The 20,778-nt window shown below is 66.0% G+C and overlaps 1 protein-coding gene across 3 annotated transcripts in view; it reads right to left on the bottom strand.

The window, feature by feature from the left end:
• Positions 1-14,196: 14,196 nt before the first annotated feature.
• Positions 14,197-20,778, bottom strand: part of KCNQ1 (potassium voltage-gated channel subfamily Q member 1) — a 277,750-nt gene continuing 271,168 nt past the window's right edge. For all 3 annotated transcript variants that reach the window (XM_039840329.1, XM_039840326.1, XM_039840327.1), the window contains one exon: positions 14,197-15,469. In XM_039840329.1, the coding sequence (XP_039696263.1) occupies positions 15,242-15,469 (228 nt within the window). In that variant the 3' untranslated portion in view covers positions 14,197-15,241. The remainder of the gene's footprint in view (positions 15,470-20,778) is intronic.

The raw sequence follows: 20,778 nt of genomic DNA, 5'->3' as shown, positions 1-20,778 counted from the left end.
GGGGCGATGCTTCCAAATCAAGCTAGCCGGGAGGCAGCCGAGTCACTCGCTCAGGGGTCTCAAACGTGGGCGCGGGTGGGGGTTTCTGCTGGTCTGGAGGTCTGGGGCGTGGTCTCTCTCCGCCCTGTCTCCATGGCTGGGACAGGTAAGTTTCCCTCCGCAAGCTGGGGTGGGGTGGACACTAGTGTCCCACTTCGCTCCAGTTGCTGTCACAAAGCCCCTGACGAGACGTCTTAAACCATCTATTCTCTGCCAGTCCTGGAGGCTGGACGGCTGAGAAGCAGGTGTGGGCGGGCGGTTCCTGCTACGGCCTCTCTCCTGGGCGCGTGGACGGCGTCTCCTCCCTGCGTCCCCACGTGGTCGTCCCTCTGTGTGTGTCTGTGTCCTGATCTCTCCTTATGAGGACACGGTCACAGTGGACTAGGGCCCACCCATATAACTTCATTTCAACTTCATTACCTCTTTAAAGACCCTCTCTCCAAATGAGGCCACGTCCTGAAGCACTGGGCGTCAGGGCTCCGGCATATGAATTTTAGGGAGACACGATTCAACCCGTGACACTGGGCCTCCGGAGGCCTGGTTCGATGTGAGGGTGGGGGCTGGGCCGTGGTGCCCGCTCCTGAGGCCGGGGTCGGCGTGGTGGTTGAGGTTCAAGACGAATGAGGACTGCAGGGCCTCCCGCCCTTCAGAGAGGCCTCCGGTGGCATCTGGGGACCCCGTCCTGGATAGTCTCCTGGGAGGATGGGAGCCTAGAAACGGATGATATCTCCGTCCAGCCCCGCCCACCATTGAAAGCTGAGAACCTAGTCCTGGTCTAGGGGTGCAGGGAGGAAGGGCTGGCAGGGCCACCCCAAGGGCCCAGGGCCTCTGAGTGGCCGGCCTGCCAGTGCCCGCGCCCCTCGCAATCACTTCTTTTTTCTGTCCCTGGCGCCTGACTGGCTTTTCTTTCCTTTTCTCGCTTATCGCATTCCTGCTTTTTCTTCTTTTCCAAATCACTCCGCCACCCCCACCCCGCCCTCCGCAAATTCTTAAATCTAAGTCACAGCCCATGGAGCCCGGAGCATGAGATGGTCCACGGGGCGACCCGGGGCCCGGCCCTGCCGCTCCCACGCCGTGTGACCCAGGCGGGTTCGGGGCCTCTCTGAGCCCTGGCTCGCCTGCCTCACGGTCCATGAAATGCCGACCGGTCTCGCAGACCAAGTGAGAAAGAGCTAATAAAAATGGCTGCAAAAAAACACTCCAGGCATTTAAAAAATGTCACGTAATTGCAAAATAATAACGATAACGACAATATACTTTGGAATTTTGCTGGAACCGAGAGAGGGCCTGAGTGGAATTTGGCATGGAGTGGGCCTGCCCTGGCCTCTGTCCCCGGGGCCTTAGCGACTGAGGTGCCCCCAGGACTCCGTCCCTCGCTTACGGTAGTCCCATGGTCCCGCCACGGGCCCCCTGCGAGGAGCTGAGGCTCCCCCGCCCCAGGGGCCAGCTTGCATAGTTGTCACGCCCACAGGTCACGTGGCTGGCACAACACTGGCGCTTTTTTTTTTAATTCCCCAGATGAAAAGAGCCTTAGAGTTCCTCCTGATTGTAGAAATACAATATATATTCATGGTAAAAAAAATGCGAACGATACAGAAATGGATAAAAAGAAAACTAAAGATTCCCCCTGATAGGTTCTCCCACCGGGGACAACCGTGGTTGGCAGTCGGGGGTTCTACACAACATGGGGACACACGTTTACATTTTAGGTCTAAAGAACATCCTTTGGGACGCGTTTGAAAGCGTTTTAGTAAATATATGTATACACGCATATATGCATATGTTGCTTTAGTTTCAAAATATGTCACCGTGACGAGAGCTCGAGACATCCTATGAGAGCGGTGAACACAGCGGCAAATGTGGGCGAGAAAGATCTCAGTGCGACAAGCAGCTGGTGACGGCGGAGGATGCTGTGGGGGGGGAGAAGGCCACGGCCAGCTGAGCGAGCGAGGGAGGGAGGGAGGGAAGGCCAGACTCTCCCCAGCTGCAGGTTTAGGGGCTGCTGATGTGACAAGTGGAAGAGAAGGAGACAGACGCCCCAGAGAAGCCGGATCCACACGCAGACGTGGGGCCCAGCCCGGGACACCCCGCGGGGCGGCGGGGCTCTTGGCTGCACAGGAGGAAGGTGGACATCTCTGGTTAATGAAGTGACGGCAAGGGGCTGGGACCGAACCACGTTTTTCTCAAATAGGTGCACAAATCCTGTTTGGATTTCTTTTCTGGAAAGGAATGGAAGGGGCGGTCTGAGGGGGCGCCTGGTCTTTCCACATCCACGAGAGGGTTTCCGTCTTGCGACCGTGGAAATGTCCACCCTGCATCCCGGCCGCGCCCCACGCCCCACGCGTCCCCTGCTCACCGCTCACCACTGTGTCCGCACAGATCCGAGGCCAGCAGGGCAGGCGTCAGGGGTGGGCCGCACCCTCTGGCCCCGGCCTGGCTGTTAGCTGGAGTGTTAGCCGGGGGGTGCCCCCCGGATGGGCATGGCACCCCGGCGGGGGTGCGGCCGGCCCGAGAGGCCAGGTGAGGGAGAGACCACCGGGAAGAGCAGCCTGGAGAAGCCCAGGGCAGGTGCAGGTGGCGAGGGTGGGCACGGAGACACTCGGGCAGAGGCATCTGCCGCTGGGCACCGCGGCTGGCTGGTGGCGGCTGGGCCAGTTCGCCATTCAGGCCGACTTCAGACCCGGTCGAAGGGTCAGCCTTCTGTGGTGTGGCAGCCGATCACGAATATCCCACGGGAAACTGGAGGGATAAGTGGGTCCCTTTTCTTTCTAAGGGTCGCTCAGCCTCACTCACGTGTCCAGAGGGTTTGCTGGCCCAGAGGTCCGCCCTCTGCGTGCTTCGGGGCTGGCGAGGGAGCCAACCCACCCCGCTACCAGTGCACAGGGGCTGCCAGTTTGCCTTAAAATACTGAAAGGTCACAGAGGGACCCTCCCCATCATCCTCTCACTCATTCATTCATTCTGTCTAGATGTCCTCCAGAGGCCGGTCCTGCCGCTCACCTTGTCCACCCCTGCACCCTGGGGTGGTCAGGCCTGAGCAGCTCTGGGCATAGAGCTGCAGGGATGGGGCCCCCTGCCTTCGGATAATCTCCCCTCACTGTGAGTGGAGGCTGGGCAGGGACCTCGGATCCTCCCGAGGCTGGAGGAAGACAGTGCTGACCACCAGAGGTTGTGCCCACTGTGGCCTGTGGCATCTCTGTGTCCAGCGGGCCTGGGCATCTGTTTCTGTCTTGAAACTGGGGGAGGGGCGTCCGCCGCATTCTGCGCGTTCTGGTTGCTTCTGTCCCAGGAGTCCCGGCTCCCGTTAGGGGAGGCCCCATGCCCGCTGGGGCGGGGGTCCTGGCCTGGGCAGGGCCCCTCATTGCCACCCCACCCCCCACCTCCAGGGCTGCCCCTCCCTGCGCCCGCCTCCCCCACCGAGCCCCGCGCGCGAGAACAAAGCGGCCAATTTGTTTTCATTCAGAATCACTTAAGATCCCATTTTGGAGAAATGAAAAGGTTAAAGCGCGCTTCCCGCGCCCGGCCCGCTGGGTGCCCGCTCGTGCCCGGCGGTGCGCTGGGGGTGCGGCGGGGGGCGCGCCCCCTCCCTGCCCCGCATCGCCCGGCCCCCCCGCCCCCCACCACCCGCGGCCGCGGCTCGGGTCCGAGCGCGGCGGCCTGGCCGCGCTCATCTGCATGAAGCGCACACTCGCGGCCCATCTGCAAAGGCGCAATTAAACGCGGGGGGCGGGGGGAGCCCCAAATTAGCATTTCCGCGGCCATCTGGCGCGAGGAGCAGGCGCGGCCGCACAAAGGGCGCCGGGCGAGGGGAGAGGCGAGTGTGCCGCCGCATTGACCTGCAAATGAGGCTTTGTGAGCGCGTTAAAGCTGGCCGGACCCCCGACCCCGGCCCCCGCCCCGCCCCCGCCAGCCCGACCCTCGGCCCCTCGCGGCCCAGGCCTGGACCGACACCCGACACCCGGAGGCCTGGGCCCGTGCTCGGTCTGCTCTGTGCAGGAGGCAGGCCGGACGGGCAGGCAGGTCGGGGAGCTCCGGAGCCCCCCACCCAGGCTGGGTCCTGCCACCCCGGGGCGTGGGTGCGGCCTCGCTGGGCCTTTGCCCTGCCCACCTCCTGGGCAAGATTTTCCAGGATGCGGGACTTCTGGGCAGAGTCCTAGCAGGGGTGGGGGTGGGGCTGCCCGCCTCCTGGACGAGCCCCCGCCGCCCCCAGGCTTTAATGCCCTTCATCTTTGAAAATCGCGACGTCGAGGTATTTTACAGGCCTTGAAAGTCGGGAAACCTTCGGCAATGCTCACGTCTGTTGGGCGCGAGCTCCCGGGCTCCAGTGATGGGCCAGCACCGGCGACCTGGAGGCTCCGCCTTCCTCACTTAGGAGAGAGCCCTCCAAGAGTTAGTGTATGAGGGTTGGCATCACGGGAGCGCCATGACTCCTCCGTGGGTACAGCTGAGGCTGCACGGGAGGCAGGACTGGGAGCCCCAGAGACCAGTGCCTGGGTCACTCGGTGCCCCTCTAAGTCTCCTGCGCTTTCTGCAGCATTGCCCGACACCTCCAAAGGCCGGGGGAGCTATGCAAGGCACAGAGGACAGTATGTGTGGCCTTCCGGGCCTCAGTTTCCCCAGGTGGAGTCTGTGATCCTGTCCAGGGTGACGTCTCTCCTCCCCCTTCGGCATCAGCTCTGGGCATACCTGAAGGGGCCCTGCCTGGGGACAAGGGTGTCCTGACCCAGACTGAAGGCGACAGGGGGCTTCCTGGAGGAGGCAGGCCTGAGCTGATTCTTGACTGAGGCAGAGGGCGGGGAGAGGGACCACTGCCCACCCCAGGGGCGGCTGGGCGGGGCTGGCGCCTGGGGTCCTGTCCAGGGTGGGTGCTGGGGTGCAGGCAGGCAGGGGGTCCTAAGGCTCTGAGTGCTAGGCTGAGTCAGACTTGTGAGAACCCTCAAATATCTCCCCTGAGCAGGGGCCGGAATTGTATCGTCTCCCCAGAATCTATACTTCTGGGTTCAGATGAGGTCTTCGGGTCTTCAGGTCTCTTGGGGTGCTAATACTTCAGAAAGAGCGAGAGACACGTTAAACGGTCTAATAACACTCCAGTGAAAATTCAGCCTGCCTACTAATTTCCTTGGAAATTGGGGGTCCAGGGACCAGTGTTTGACCCTGAATCTCATGCACAGGTGTGCTCAGACAGGGAGGGTGTGGGCATGCGCGAGCAGCTTGTATGGCCTGGGATGGACTGCAGGTGTGGGGGCTTTGGCTACGGCAGCTCCCATCTGTGCCGTGGCCAAGCGCCTAGCAGCCTCGTCTGTGGGCCGTGGTTGTGAGTTGGGGTGAAGGCCTCCGGCCGGGGGGCTGCGTGAACCTGGGCGGGGCGTTTCTGCCCCTGGGCCTCATGTTTTTGCTGGGTAAAGGGGGCCCTTTCTCAGGGCCGCTGGGAGGTGTGGTGCCTGGGACGTGGTGGCCCCTGCCACTCGGGTGCTCCTCAGAAGAGGTTTGTCCGACGAGGTGAAGTGTGTGGGGACAGTCATGGTGACGGGGAAGGTGCCACCACCCACGTCGGGTCTGAGCCTGGGCTGAGCACCGGTGCTTTGTCCTCTCAGGCCTCTGCGGGTCATGCCCAGGGAGGAGGCAGGCTGCCTTCAAAATTGCACGGACGAGAGATGTGGGTGGGAAGCATTCTGGGGGTGCAGGGGCCTGGAGGAGTGGGCACACACGTGGGGTGGGGCCCTCAGGGCCCCTGGGGGCTGCAGTGCAGTCGGTCATGGGACAGGGTGCCGGAGAGCAAGTGGGGGTGGGCCCCTCTCTCCTCCGTGGCTCTCGGGTCCAAGCCACCAGTGGCAGCGGAACCCCAGCGCTGTGAACGAGCTGGGGTTCTCCGTGTTACGCGTCCTCCCCATACTCCACTGAGGGGGCCCTGCCCTGTCTGGACGGGAGGCCAGCGGCAAAGGACACAGATAGTGTCGGCAGGGGAGAGCCCGGCCAGCACTCGGCTGGCTCTCCAGCGGCCTTGGGCTTTGTGGGGTGCGTAGAAGTTTGCTAAATGGAGTAGAGGAGGGATGGCCGGTCAGCGGGTGGCAGGAGTGGTGGTGGCCATGCCCGGGGCGCTGGCTGGGGGCGGGGGAGGGCGTGGGGGCTGGGCCCGTCTGTGGTCCAGTCTCTGCGTGCTGAGCTGGCTTGGAGCCTTGGAACAGAGACAGTGAGGCCCCTGGCTGCAGAACCGCCTTTTCGGTGTGACCAGCAGAAGAGCCGAGTGGCAGGCAGCTCGTGGCCCGGCCCGAGCGCCCCACACTGCTGCACGGCCAAGGGGGACAGGACCGCACTGACGGGGTGACTGAGCCCCGGCTTTCCCCTGCCTGCTCCGTCCACTCTTCCTGCCTGGCCTCTCCTGCAGGAGACAGAGCCGCAGACCCCACGGAGGAGCCGTGGCCTCCCTCTGGGAGTCAGGCCTGGCCTGGGCCTCCACGGGGTCCGCGAGGCTGCAGTCTGTGCTCAGAGGCAGAGGCAGGGCCGGGGGTGCGGGCAGGCCGGGAGAGACCGGGAACCCCAGCTCACCCCGGGTCTCTCCCAGAGCGTTACGGAGGGCAGGAGCGGAGCCTTCCATCCTCGGCACCACTCGCGTACCAGCTTGTCCCCCCAGGAGTGTCCCCCATGCTGGCCCGCCTGTGAGGTGGGTCCAAGAGTCCACTCGGGGGCTGGAGGCCAGCCCTGCCGACCTCTCGCTGGCGGTGGCCTCCTGGCCTTTGCCCGCGCTGTTCCCCCTGCCATGTCACCCTCCCATGGGCTACTGGCCACCTTCTTTGTCCGCTCACCCAGAGGGGACCCCTGGGTGGGACAAGGATGGGCTTGGGGAGTCAGACACGCCCGGCTTCACCCTGCTCTGCTCCTCGCCAGCACGGAGACTCCGGCAGTCGAGGTGGGCACTCTGGCCTCAGGTTCCTTGTCCATAGAAAGCGGGTGGTGAGATTTGACCGACTCGCGCCAGGCCTAGGCGGGGGGACTGTGTCCCTTAGCGCTCGGCTCAGAGGGTCCCCCGTGCCTGGGAGGCCCTGGAGCTGGGGCGGGGCCTCTGCCCCGTTCCCCATTGCTCTCACACTTGTCCTGGGCACGTCCCAGCCCTTCGTCCCTCGCCGGGCCCCCCGGGCAGGCAGTCTGGCCAGTGCTGGCCCTGGGAGGTGGGTGCCCAAGCGTGGGGGGCCCAGGGGGAGGAGCGTCCACCATGCTGGGCCCAGCGGCTCCGGAAGGGGCTGAATGGGTGCTCTGTCCTGCCGCCTGTGGCTGTCATCTGCCACTGGGATTCGGTTTCTTGGACGCTGGTGTGACTGCGGGTGGGTCCTGCAGGCCCGGTGACCTTGCAGCCTGGAGCCGGGGGGTCTGAGTCAGGCAGAGGCGGGCGGGGGGACAGCGAGGCCTGCTCCTGGGGGACGGGACCGAGCCGGCAGCAGCCTCTGGGCTGCCTGGCAGCAAGAGGGGCTGCTGGGGCCCTGGTGCCAGGCCTTGGCAGGGCTCGCGGGAGGCCGGGCCAGCCAGGCGCCGGGTAACCGAAGTCGCTGGGCACACGCAGGGCTTTGTGGAGCATTGTCAGGGCCTGGCTCGGCCTGCTTCGCCTTGGGGCCGGTGGCAGGGGGCGGTGGGGAGGGAGGACGGGGTGTCGGTAGGTGCTGGAAGGAGCCAGACGGACACATCCGCTGCCCCGTGGCAGCTCGGGCTCTGCGTGAGGCGAGAGCAGGGGGCGGCCCTCCCCAGAGGAGCTCTGAGTGGCGAGGAACCATGGGGCTTCCTGGTGCTTAAGGGCAAGGACTTTGGAGTCAGACAGAGAAGCGTGCCCGCCTGCCCTGCACCTAACCGCTGGGGTCCTCGTATCTGGGGTCCGTCCCTTCAAGTGTTTCTGGCCAAGTCGCTCGTTCATTTGTTCATTTGTCCCGCCCACCTGGGTGCATCCACCTGGCCGCCTCGGGGCAGAGACCGGCGGTACCAGCCAGCCAGGCCGGAGGCGGGCGGCAGGCTGTGGAGCCCGAGAGGAGATGCCCTCTGAGCTGCGGCTGCTCCCTGTGCACCCAGAGGCCCTTTCTGGGGTGTTGGGGGTCCCCTGCTCTGTGAAGTGACGGGAGCAGAATCCAGGCCACTGGGCATAGCTCCAGGAAAGTGACGTCAGCCCCTGGGACGGGTGTGGGTGCTCTCGTCGGCTCTCAAGGACCACAGCCCAGAAACGAGTCCACGTCCCCTGGGGGGAGCTGAACGTGGTTGCGGCAGGTGGACTGAGGCCCCTCCGGACAGGCCCGGAGAGAGAAGGGCCAGCTCAGATGGCAGGTGTTCTTGTGTCTGTACCTTGAGAAAAGAGTCAAAGGAAGCAGAGCGGGGGTCCAGTGGGGCCTCTGAGGACCGTCGGCCTGAGGAGCCACCATAGAACGTTCAGGAAGCGCCGACTGCATGTGCCTCGTCGTTTGCCCTCAGCCCACCCCAGCCACGTGGACCTGGCCCCACCGCATTCGACAGCCGGGCGGCAGGCGTGGAGGGCGCTGGGTACCCGGCCGGAGCTCGCGGCCTTCGGAAGCCCTCCGCCCTGCATCGCGTGGCCTCCCCAGCCTCGGCCCCCTGCATGTGAGGGGTGTTCTCAGCGGCCGTGTGGTTGAGACTTTGAGGGGATGTCCCTGAGGCTTCCTTCGGGAGTGGCATGTCACCCCTGAAACGGGCAGCACGGGATCACCCCAGGCCCTGGGGCCACCACGGAGCCCGGAGAGCAGGCCAGCCAGCCTTTGGTGACAGACAAGAGTTGTAGGCTCCGGGTGACAGACAAGGGTTGTAGGCGGAGCCACCCCCCAGGCCAGTCGAGTGGAAGGCCCAAGGCGATTGTCTGTGCCTCCTTTCCTGCCTGAGTCCCTTTGAGGCAGTCCCGCGGGCGGGGACAGATTTGATTAAGACCCTTTGAGATTGCTTAATCACGTTACCCACCCTCCCGACAGCCCCCTCTTTAGAATGCCTTTCTGTGGAGGGGCCTCCCGCCCCCCGTCCGGGACGGGCCTTCTCCCAGGGGAAGCTGTGGTCCCCAGGCCCAGCCCATCCACAGGGCTCCCGCCTCTCCACCCTCCAAGTGCCTGGGGGAACCCCACCCCGGGGCCTCCCCCAGCACGAGCCTCCTCTCCCCTCGCCTGGCCAATCTATCTCCGAACTGTCACTCCCATTGTCCTTGGCGGAGAGGCTGTGGCCTGGGGGCGAGGGCCCTCATGTGCCCACCTCACGGCCCCTCCAGCAGACTTCCCGGGCCCAGGGCTTACACTGAGATGGAGCCGAGCTGCCAAAGGAGCGTCCCGTGAGTGGCACCTTGAGGTCTGACATCAGGGCTCTTGGCCTTGCCGCAGGGGCTGCTCGGGCCCGGGGGCCTGGGCCACAGTCGGCCTTTCTTGAACATTCCGGGAGAACGGGATGGAGACTAAGGAGGCCCTTTCTGCATCGAGTGAGGCACTGCCTGGCAGCTCCCTGTTCAGCACTGACCTGCTGCGGGGCGTCCTGGGTCAGGGGTGGTCCTCTTGCAGCCCTGTATAAAGACGTGTTGCTGGCTGAAGGGACCAGTTAACGTGCACGCGCTTCCGAGCTCAGTGAGCTGTGTCGCTGGCGCCGGGGTTTGGGGGCTGCTGTGGCTTTGTCCTGTCTTCTCGTATGCATAGCGCTCTGCCAGCAGCTCTGTGAAGCCGGTGCCGCATCGCCCAGCTGAAGCTCAGAGAGGGTCGGGGGCTCCGTCCGGACACACGGCAAGAGAGCGGCTGAGCCCGGGCGGGCGCGAGAGGGTCCCCCTAGACTCCAGCTTCCGGTCTTTCTTCACCCCCATTCCCCATGGAGGCTAGTCGTGCACCAAGCATGTGCACGCGTGTGTGTGTGCACGCATGTGTGCGTGCGCGTGTGCGTGTGCCTGTGCGTGTGTGCACATACGTGTGCGTGTGTGGTGTGGGTGTTAGGGGTGGCAGTGCGGAAGGATCAAGCTCAGAAACAACCAGAAGGAATTCACTGGGGTTTGGCAGAGCGACTCCGCGGTCAGGCCGGTAGCGGTTTCTTGAGGATCTCGTGGGGAGTTTGGAATTTTCCTGCGTGGCAGGGGCAGTGGCAGCCTGGTTGGAACCAGTGGGCGCGCGGCTGCGTCAGGAAGGTGTCCTGGCTTCTCAGCCTGCGTGGGCTGGCGGAGGAGCTGTGTTCACACCACCTGGGGATTTTCTGTACGTTTTCCTTAGATCTGGCCACTCTGTCCCCGAGGTCCAAACCATGAAGCTCAGCTCCTCTCGGCCGGTCCATTGCTCCCTGCCCTCCGGCTTCTGGGCCCAGCAATGGATTTCCCTGCCACAGCAACTCCCCTTCCTCCTCTGAGGCTTTTCCAGGGCACAGAAAGGATGCGGCACCTGCCTTGGGCCTTCGTTCCCCGATCGGCACCCGGGGGCGGCGGAACCCACATGCCGGAGGCCTGTCTGCTCCAAGCGCCTCCCTCCCCTCAGTACGATCCGCGCACCCCGTGTGCGTCCTGGCACCCCTTCGCCATGAGTTTGCCGCTGCTGCCAGCTTCTTGGGGCCGCAGGCTGGGCAGGAAGATGTGGCTGATTGATCCAAGCCTTTCACTTTGATGTCACCCAGAAAGGTCACAGGCTTTCTAGAGGCTGGAAGCCGGGAGAGGATGTCACCGAGCAGGCTGTGGAGGGGCCGCTGGGAGAGCAGAGGGTATGGGCAGTGTCCACTCAGTCTCGGCCCCCGCCCTCTGCAGCCCGGGCCCACGGGAAGCAGGAGCTGGTGCTGGGCCCACTACGGGCGCAGGCAGACCCCGTCCGGGGCTGCGGGGCCTGCTCAGACAGATGATGGTCGCTGCTCGGAATGAGATGAGCTGAGAACAGGTGAAGGGCCGGATGGGTGTGGCTCTGGGGACTGAGGGCATACCCACCCCTGCCTGGTGCCCTGGGGTGGGTGGCCACTGGGACAAAGGCCAAGAAGGGGGGGCGGGTCGTCTGGTGTCCGGCAGGTTTGCTCAGGCCGTTGCCCCTCCTTCGCCTTCTGCCTTGCCCGGTGCTGGGCTGTAGGAGGGGGCGAGGAGGCCCCGTGCACCCCTGGCACTGCTGGTGCTTCGCAGGGGAGCTGAGGGGAGGGCCAAGGGACGAAATCCGCTGGGAGAGAAGGGTCTGGGGCTCAGAGCGGACCCCACGCCTGAGGTCTGTGCGGACAGGGGCTGGTGCCCTGGCCTCAGAGACCTAGGCAGGGGGCCCTTCCCCACGGCTGGCCAGGAGCCCACCCTTAGAGAAGACCCTCTTCAGGCTGATGGCTCCAGCCAGCGCCCGCCCCCCACCTCCTCCCAGGCAGGGTCTGCCGGAGCCGAGGCGGTTCCCTCTCCAGCAGGTGAAAACGTAGCAGCTGGCTGGCGGGGTCAGAGGTCACCTGCTCCAGGGCTCCTGGGCCGCCAGCCGGCCGCAGGCCCCCTCTGCCCTAGGGCCGGAAGGGCACACCCGGACACCAGTGGGAGCCTGAGGCTGTCTGGCTCTGGCCCCTGGGCATGCTTCACCCGGCCATGAGCCCAGGGCCAGAGCCAGGAGCTGGTGCCGATGGGGGCGGAGGGTGGTCTTGGAGGAAGCTGGGCTGCTGGCGAGGTGGGTTTCAGTGGAGCTAGGAAGGGCCCCAAACCAGGGACGGGCTGCATGCTGGAAAGCGAGGACCCTGTCCCGTCGGGTGGCCTGGCGGGTCCCCACAGGGCGGCGGGGGCTCGGGGCTGTGGAGGTGGGCTGTCTTAGGAGCCCAGGCCGCTGTCTGCTTTTGCCACCCATGCCTCCCACTCCAGCTGTCCTACTGCCCCAGTCCGAACACCGGCCTGATCACCTACTTCAGGGCACAGGGTGGCAGGTCCCCGCCTAGCACCCATCAGACGGCACTGCCTAGTGGTGCCCTGCCCAGCTCCAGAGGGCACGCTGATGGAAGAGGGGCGTGGCAGAGGAGGCAGGTGCCACCACCCTGTGCCCCCGGCAGACGCCCCGGGCACCCAGTGGACACTGAGGACCTCAATAAGGGAGCCCAATTTGGAGACAAAGGCCGGGCGCTGAGGACAAATACTCATGGATGTTGCCGGCCAGGCGCCCGGCGAGCCCGCGGAGGGGCGGGGGAGGGGTCTGGCCTGCACATGCCACCGTTGCCTGGGCGACGGTCCTCTCCCAGAGAGGTCTGCTGGGCCATTGTCCGGGGCACACAGGACGTGTCATACACCAGATGGCCGTGTGCTGTCCAAGTCAGTTATCGGGGGGCAGAGTGAAGGAATGCGGCAGGCCGGGGCACCATCTGTTCCTCGGGCTGCGGGCACCGGGCGGGCATTGAGCACCCAGCCGGCCCGGCCGGCCCCCACGGCGGGCTTTAATTAGCTAATTCCATAATTGGGCTTTATTTCAGGTAAATTGCATTTCACACCCGAGAGGGCGGCACGGCCCCTCCAGGGGTGCGGCTCTGGCACCGTCCGCACACTCGACGGCGGGGCCAGCGCCGGGCTGGGGGCCGGGCCCACTGCGGGTCCGTGCCGCTGGGCCCTGGGCCTGGGCCCGGGGCTGCCCCAGGCCCCGCTCTCCAGCCAGCGCTTCCTGGGGTTTCTGCAAATATTTACCCAACAAGGAAATGGCAGCTTTTGCCTTTCCAGTAATTGTTGCTCTCACCCCTCCCCCGGGGGGCGCAGGCTGGGGAGGCCCAGGCCCTGTGCTGCCCGCTCCCCGCCCCCACACCGGCCAGTCCCCGCAGTGGGAGCCAGGGCCCTCCCCTCCCGCTGGGGCCAAGCCGATGGGGGGACCTGGACCCCCATCCTGACACTGGCCTCGGGACAGCCCCATATTCGAAATCTCAGATGCCCCCGGCCCCGATGGCCTGGCCGTCGGGGTGGGCTCTGGAAGGAGGGTGTCGGGAGCAGCAGTCCTGGGGGCGGGGAGGCTCAGCCACCCCCTGCCTGGGCTGAGTGTGTCGACCCGTGAGCTGGAGTGGGGGAGCCTTGCAGAGCATTGGGGTGCCCCCGAGGCAGGGCGGGGGCAGGGTGGCACCTGCCCAGCGTACGTCCGTCTGCTAGGAGCTGCAGAGGGTGCACCGCGATTCTGGGGGAGATTGAAGCCCAGCGTGGGGCAGCGTGCCTGTGGGGGGCCCTGGAGCTCCGGGCCTTCTCTGCGCCCCACTCCTGCCGGAACCTAGTCTGTGCGCCTCAAGCTCCTTAACGGTCCTGGAGGGTGGGCTCGCGGGTCCTCGATGAGGGCCAGCCTGGCCCGGGAGAGGCAGGCGGAGAGGCCCCAGGGTGTCCCTTAGGGTCGGTGCCCGGGGTGCGGACTTCGCTGTGGCACCGCAGGCCCTGACCAGACCGGGCGCCTGGGCAGCGTGCTGGACCCTGGAAGGTGCCCGCCTCCCCTGGGGCTACTGGGAGAAGGGCAGTGACTGCATTCTGATCATGCCACTGGGCCGGGGCCACCCCCGGGGGCCACGGGACTGACCCGCGGCCTCTGCCGGGCCTCGCAGCCCCTCTGAGCCCCTTGGACCTGGCCCGTCTCCTCTGCGGGGCCGTGAGTCCCTCTTCAGCGGCTACCTGGGCACCTCTCTCCAGGGGGCTGCAGGGCTCCTGTCCTCGAGAGGCCTCGGGGGCCCAGGCAGGGCCTGTGGGGACGGAAGCTGGGCCTCTGGGCAGTAGTCGGGGATAGGCGCGGTGGGGGGGTCGAGGGCATGAAACACAGGGTCCCTGACTTCTGCTTCCCCCTGCCCCTTCGAAGGGTCCCGAGGCCTGGAGGGGCTGTCGGGGACAGCTTGCTGCAGGGGCGCCTTCGAGCTGGCCGTGGCCTAAGGGCACGATTTCAGCAGATGCGGGGTGGGGGGCATTCCAGCAAAGGCAGAGGCGGGAGGGCGGGCCTGTCTCTGGCCACCTTCTTTCCCTCTTCTCAGCTCAGGTGGACAGAGCCAACTGTGCTGCTGGCTCTGGGGGTAGAGGCAGGAACGGGCTGGCCTCAAGGCGCCCTTGAGTCAACCGGGGAGCCCCCACCCCAGGCTAGGGGGACTGGGGGCTCCTGGGCAGGCGCAGACAGAGCAAGGGAGCTCTGGCATGTTGAGGGCTGGGGGGTGGCAGCTCCGAGGGAGGACAGGGCTGTCCCAAAGATGGGCTTCCCAGGAATCAAGGCGAGAGCAGCACCAAGACCAGCCCTGTGACTCCACGTTTATTAGGAGAAGCCGGCACGAGAAAGAATCAAAACCACACCGTGAAACTCATTAAAAGGCAGATTCCAAATCACCACAAATTATTCTGATTTCTGAGACGTGACGCCCAGGAGGAGCCCCGGTCCTGTGGAGGGGCCGCGTCCCCCTCACGCTCCCCCGTGGTGCAGCCGCTGCGGGTTCTGCGCGTCCGTCCAGCTGTTGGGACCCGGCGGGGAGCTGGAGGCGGGGCTGCATGTGAGCAGGGTTGGGGGGCCCTCTTTTCTCTGGAATGGGTAGGAGAAGCTGCCAGTCCAAAGTGGGGGCCTGTCCCCCGCTATTCCACTGGTGGACATCCTGCCCCTGGCACAGTGCCCCGGGGACAGCAGCGGGCCCATCCCGCTCGAAGCTACGGCCCCGGGGTCAGCTTCTTCACCGTCCCCTGCCATCAAGTCAGCATCTCTGGAGACTGAGGGCCAGGACCCAGGCCTGGGGTCCTCTGAGCGGGCCTCGTGGGCATCCTTGGCATGGGCTGGGCCTGCCCTGCCCCGCCTGGATCCTCCTTGGGTCCGCCTGGGTCCCCGTTTCCAGGTGGGGGGTGTGGAACCCACAGGCCCTATCTAGGCTGCCTCTCAGTCTCCCCTTAGAAAGCCCTCTGGGGTCTACCAGGGTGGCCCTGTATGCACCTGTCCTGTTTCCTGCCATACATGGGACAGATCGAGGGCCGGGATGCCCAGCCCTGGGGGCCAGCCTGACCCGCTGCCACTGCGTCCCAAACACCACATAAGCAACGGGGGCCACAGTCTAGAGCTGAGAGTAGGCTTCCTCACCCAGCCAAGTTCTAGTACCCGCCGGCTGGGAAGAGGTGGCCTCAGTGAACCCCCAAGCCCACGCTCGTGGGCTGAGGTGGCCCGTGGGGAGTCCAGGGCCTGGGAGAGAGGGGTTGCTCTCTTAGCCTTGGAGGAAGTGGCAGGCGGCCTGATGGGCACCCCTGCTGAGCAAGAGGCGGGGCAGGCCGGCAGGCCTCCCCCCCCTCAGGCCTTGGGCCCTCGTCAGGAGCCCTCGTCGGGACCCCTGCGGGGTACGGTCAGCTGTTCGTAGGTGGGCAGGGTGTTACTGGGTAGGAAGAGCTCGGGGTTGATGGAGCCACGGCAGGGCTGGGCCACTTGGGCCCCGCTCCCGCTGGGGGCCCGGCCGCCCGGGGGGCCGCCCTGGTGCAGTGAGAGAAGCTGGTGAAGCATGTCTGTGATGAGCACCAGCCTCTGGTCCAGCTGCGTCACCTGTGGGGACAAGAGCAGAGGTGAGTTAGGCGGTGGGGCAGCCCCGATGTGCAGGCGGCTCCTGGTGCCCGAGGGTCTCTGTAAATGCCAGCCATGCTCAGGCCTCAGTCACGCCTGCGTGCGTGTGGAACGTACCTACATGTCTGTGGGTGTCAAGACCCCTGAGTGTGTCTGCACCTTTGGAGACGTGTGGGTGGGTGGGGGCCCTCTGTAGCCAGGGAGCAGTGGCCCAGCCAGGGCCAGGGTCTGGAGAGGGGCCACAGCTCAGACGGCCCCCAGTGGCCTTGGGGTGCTCCGTCCTCCCTGCCTCGGGGACGTGGAACACAGGACACTAGAAACAGTGGGGGAAGGAAAGGAGGCGGCCAGTCGCCCGCCGGTACAGGGAAGCGGCGAGCATGCAGGGCCGCTATTGGGGACAGTGTGACGTGGCAGTAAAAACCAGGGAGGGAGCCCCGCCGAGGGTCAACTGCTGCAGCCGGGGACGGCGCAGGCAGAGCTGGCCGCAGCTGCTCTTCACCTGGACACACGCACTTGGCGACGTGGTGTGTGACGTCTGTGTCCCCAGCCGCCCTGTCAGCCTGCCCCAGGACCCACCTGGGCCCTGCTTCCTTAGGACCAGGTGCGGCGAGGTGCTGGCTGGGGGGATGGGCTGGGGAAGATGCTGTGGGGTGCAGGAAGATGCAGTGGACCCGGGCCGGGCTTCGGTGTGGCAGTCAACACCCCACTTCCCAAGCCTGTCCCAGCAGCCCCGCCTCTGTCCGAACGGCTGCGAGGTGGCCCGTCCCCTCTCCTGGGGGCTGAGACGCAGGTGAACCCCCGGGCACGGTCTCCGCCTCCTCGGCTGGCACTGGGTCTGAGACCTACCTGTCCCCGGCCTGGGGACAGCTGCGTGTCTGAGGTCCCATCATCCAGGCGAGAAGGGCCTCAACTTCTACTTCCCCAGGCAGAGCTGACGCGGGAGCCCAGGCTATAGAGGGAGGGGGTGCCAGGCTCCTCTGGGGGGCCATTCACTGCACCCCCAGCCCCAGACACCTGCCCTACACCCCATTTCTCTGTAGAGCAGCTTGGAGACCATTGCCAAGGCCTACCCCTACCCACGGGAGAAGGGCCTTACTCAGGTCACTGGGGGGACCGCACCCCACAGTCTCCACTCCCAGGTTCCGTGCTGGGCAGGGCGGGGACTGGTCAGCACCTGAAGCACACACTGCGTGGGGTGTAGGGTGTGGGGAGGGGACCCCACCCCTCCTCACCCCTCCCCCGAGCTCCCTCCCCAACAGGACGGGCCTCCTCAGTCCCACCACCAGCTTGTGCCCTGGGAGGCCCTTGGGGGGGTCGCCTGGGCTCTGGGGTGCCTCTAGGCCCCGCACGGAGGCAGCGGTGACCGAGGCTGGAGTGGGCGTGGCTTAGTGCCCGGCGCGGCATTAACTGGAGCCGTGTACGTGACAGATTTGCAGCTTCATAAATTTTCCCTTTACGGCACTTGAACGTCTGCTGACGTGCGCAGATGCGCAAGGGCGTGGAAGGCTTTGCGGTGTGTCCTTGGGAGAAGGGACGCGGCCACGTGGCCGGGAGGCGGGCAGGGTGAGGGCTGCGGGGCAGGTCTGAACGCCAGGCCACCTCGGGATGACAGTCCCTCCTGGGAGTGGGCAGTGTGGGCCAAGCTCCGGGGAGCCCTCCCGGTTCCTGTCACCTGAGCTGTGCCTCTCCTAGAGCTCGGGCCACACCTCCGTGCCACACGCCCTGGGCTCCCTGGTTCACCCATCCCGGCCTGGCCCCGGGGCCCTGTGCTCGCCTCGGCCCTGAGCGCAGAGCGCCTTGGCCGATCGTGAGGCCTGATGAGCAGGAGGGAGGAGCGTCGGTGGGGCGGGTGCCCGGGAGGCTCCGCCACCCCTGGGGAAGGCATTGCCCACTCCAAGGATGGGGCGCGTTCCCCGGGCGCTGCCCTGGCAGATCGGTTTTGGGGATCGCGTATCATCGTTCTCTGCAACTCAACAGCGACTGAAAGGGTGAGGCCAGCGAAAGCTGCCTGGTCTGCTGCCCCCTCTCGCCGGCTCAGCAACCGCAGAGTGACCCACGGCCCCCCAGGAGGAAAGGCACCCCGGGCGGGGCGGCTGCTGGTCCGACCCACGGCCACCGGCTCCTGTCTGATGTGGTCACGACTTAGTGTTCAAAAGAAAATCGTGGAAAAGAGTCTTTCGGGGGAAATTTTTGCAGAACCTGCTCAGCCTTGATCTCAGCTCCGGACCTCATGCCGACGACGGCCCTGGAGGTGGAGACGGAACAAACACCCAGGGGCTCAGGGGGCGGGGCCGGGTCCCTGCGCATCAGCAAGGTGGGGTGGGGGCCCCTCACGACAGCCCAGGGCCCTCTCCAGGGTCCCGGGGCAGAGGTCGCCTTAGCCCTCCTCTTGTCTGCCGACGGCTCGGGGGGAGCCATTCTCAGGCGAATACTCAGAACGTCTAACACAGGCGCTGAGCTGGGCTGTGGGAGTCGGGGCGTCGCAGCTCCAGGCAGGGCATACAGGAGCCCGATGCCCTGGCACGCACGCCGGGGACGCGCACGGGGACACAGCTGTGGTGACTCGTGTCCGTGTCCCAGCTCTGCACGGACTTCGTCTTCCACTGGGCCTCACCGCAGAGCTCCAAACGCCCCCACTTCACAGACAGACGAGGAAACAAAGGGGCATGGAAACAGACAGGCCGCACCAAGGAGCAAAGACCTCCTCGAACCCGCCCCCTGCCCCCAGCTGTCCTCGGCTCCCCCATTTCACAGACGCTAGGAAAATGCGGGCGCAACGGAGCCGGGGCACGGAGGGTTTCGGGGAGTGGTCCCGAGTCCCCCGGAGGCTTCTGAGTTCTCCATCTCCACAGAACGCCATGTCCATCGCCCACCCCCGTGGGCACTGCTCCCGGCCCCGGCACTCATTTGCTGAGCTGCTGCCTGGTCAGGGACGGGGACAGGAGCCACAGGGACCTAAGGCACAGGCAGCTGGGCGGAGCACCCGCAGGGCGGCAGCTATCGCCCAGGGAAGCACCGAGGGCCGAGGCGCTGGGCGCATCAGCCCAGACGCTTCTCCCCCTGGCGTGACGGACCCCAAGCAGCCAGGCTCGGGCCAGCGCGGTCGGCCCTGCGGGTCTTGGCAGTTCTCGCTGCTCCATGCGGGCCTCGCGGTGTCCACGCCCATGCTGTTCCCCACACTGTTCCCCGTCAGCAAAAGGCTCCCACGCCCAGCCTCGCCTCCCTGTTCCACCCGGCAGGGCTGGGGACAGCCTCGCCTGCCCGTCGCGGCCCTGGCCCGGCCCGGGCACCATCCAGCCAGCCTTCTGCCAGAGCATGGGGGTCCTTTAACAACACGAACCACGCCAGACCCTCCTGGCCTCCCATCTCATGGCCCGGAGAAGCCCGAGTCCCTTGGTGCCCCCCAGGCCCGACCCCCTTTGCTCCCTGGCCTCCTTCCTCGTTCACTCCGTTCCGGGACCTCCTGCTCGTCCTCGGGCGTGGCGGCCTTGGCTCCTGCCGCTCCCATGGTCTGCGCCAGTCACCCCCTCATCCTCAGTTCTGGCTGAGGTCACCGCTCTGAGGCCGGACCTCCCCAGCCCCCCGAGCAGCCCTGATTTCCCTCACGGCACCCGGTGAGCACGTGTGTCGGCTCAGCCTTAGCCGTTTCTCTCACTGGACTTTGGTCCCAGGAGACCGGGTCCTCCGCCGGCCCTTGCAGTTCATGCTCGCGAGGTGAACACAGCGGGTGCCGCCACCCAGCCCAGCATCTCGACTCCAGAGCCCCCAGGGGACCCTCTAGCCGAGGGGGAGCGGGGGAAGGGTGGTGGCTGAGGTGAGCTGTCTCAAGACGTCCTCCACAGCGGCAACCTGGCCCGGCCCCTCCCCAGAGCACGCAGATGGCCTGTGGGCCCCGTCCCAGCCCTGGGCCTCTGTGACGACGCAGGGCTTAGGAACACCCCTCCCCCCCGACGAGGACGAGGACGCGGGAAAAACACCCATAAATCACGCTTTCGTTAGGGCCCGAGGGGCTGGATGGTTTTGCAGAGCTGGGTGGGAGTGGGAATAGATCACAGCGCTTCATAACGGCAAAATTTATGGCAGGAGACGGTGTAATTGTGTTTATGACTCTGTTTCAGGACTTTAGCTCTTGGAGAAAAAGCGACGTGCTTCGTTGGCTGCCGAGGTTTTACTGCCAGTCCCCGGGGCAGACGCTCTGCCCGGCTTTCTGTCCCATGGCTGCAGGGCCGGAGCGCACGCATGCGGTGGCCGAGGGCGGGGCACGCGTACCGTGTGTCTGCGGCGGGCCCCGGCGTGAGGCCACGTCGCGGGTGTGCGAGCACATGTGGATGGCACAGCCGTGGGTCTGGGTCTCGGGAGGGGCTCAGGCACACGGACGGGCTGCCTGGGTTCCCGGGCCGTGCCCGCTCCGTCCACAGAACCTCCCGCGTGCCCGGCGTGAGAGTGACCCGAACCTCTGCTCAGAACTCGGAGAGGTGCCCACGCTGCGCTCTGAACAAAGGACGGGTCTAAACCACGGCCGCCGGTGGCTTTGTGGTCTGAGCCCTGTCACCCTTGTCCCCATCGGCCCCTGCCATGGGGCCTCCCGCCCTTCCCTCCGCTGCCCGCAGGAGCAACGTGCTGGGTCCTCCCGGGGCTCGGGGCTGCACCTCGTCCCCATAGCTGCCTGGCTGCTTCTGCAGGAGGCCCGCCGGGCTCCACACCGGGCGCAGGGACCTGCCCCGCGACCGGCCCTCCGCCCACCTCATCTTTCCTCCACCCATGTCGCTGCTTCTTCAGCATGTTTTGTGTCCCTTATCCCCTCCGTCCCCCAACTAGGACGAAAGCCCCCGGTGGTCCGTGTGTGCCTTGTCCCCCAGTGTGCTCCATCCAGCCTCCTGGACACTTAGCTACCTTCTCCCTCCCTTGCATCTCTGTTGGGCTGGCGGCTGTGTCCAGAGTTGCTTCTGCCCACGGCCTCACCGCGGCCGCTCTGCGTGGGCTTCAGGGAGGAGAAGGCTCACGGGACAGAGGTCACGCATGGGGTCGGTGGCAGAGTCAGGAGCCCCGGATGGCACCAGGGCCCCTTGGCTCCCCTCCCCCTGGAAGGGCGCCTGGGTGGACACCTGGAGGGTGGGCCGGGAGAGACCCTGGCCCAGGATGGGCTGTCGGGGCCTCAGGGGGGTCCTGCTGGTGGAGGCCCAGCTGGGTGGCTGCTCGTCTGCCCACGCCGGGCAGCCCCAGGCCGGCCTGGTGAGCGGGAATGTAGGGCAGCCTGGAAAAAGGCGCTGGAAGCAGAGAGGCCGTGTTTG

This window comes from Pteropus medius, unplaced genomic scaffold, assembly GCF_902729225.1.
Source record: "Pteropus medius unplaced genomic scaffold, Ma_sr-lr_union100, whole genome shotgun sequence".
Taxonomy (NCBI): Eukaryota; Metazoa; Chordata; class Mammalia; order Chiroptera; family Pteropodidae; genus Pteropus; species Pteropus medius.
This window is presented reverse-complemented; position numbering and strand designations above follow the sequence as displayed.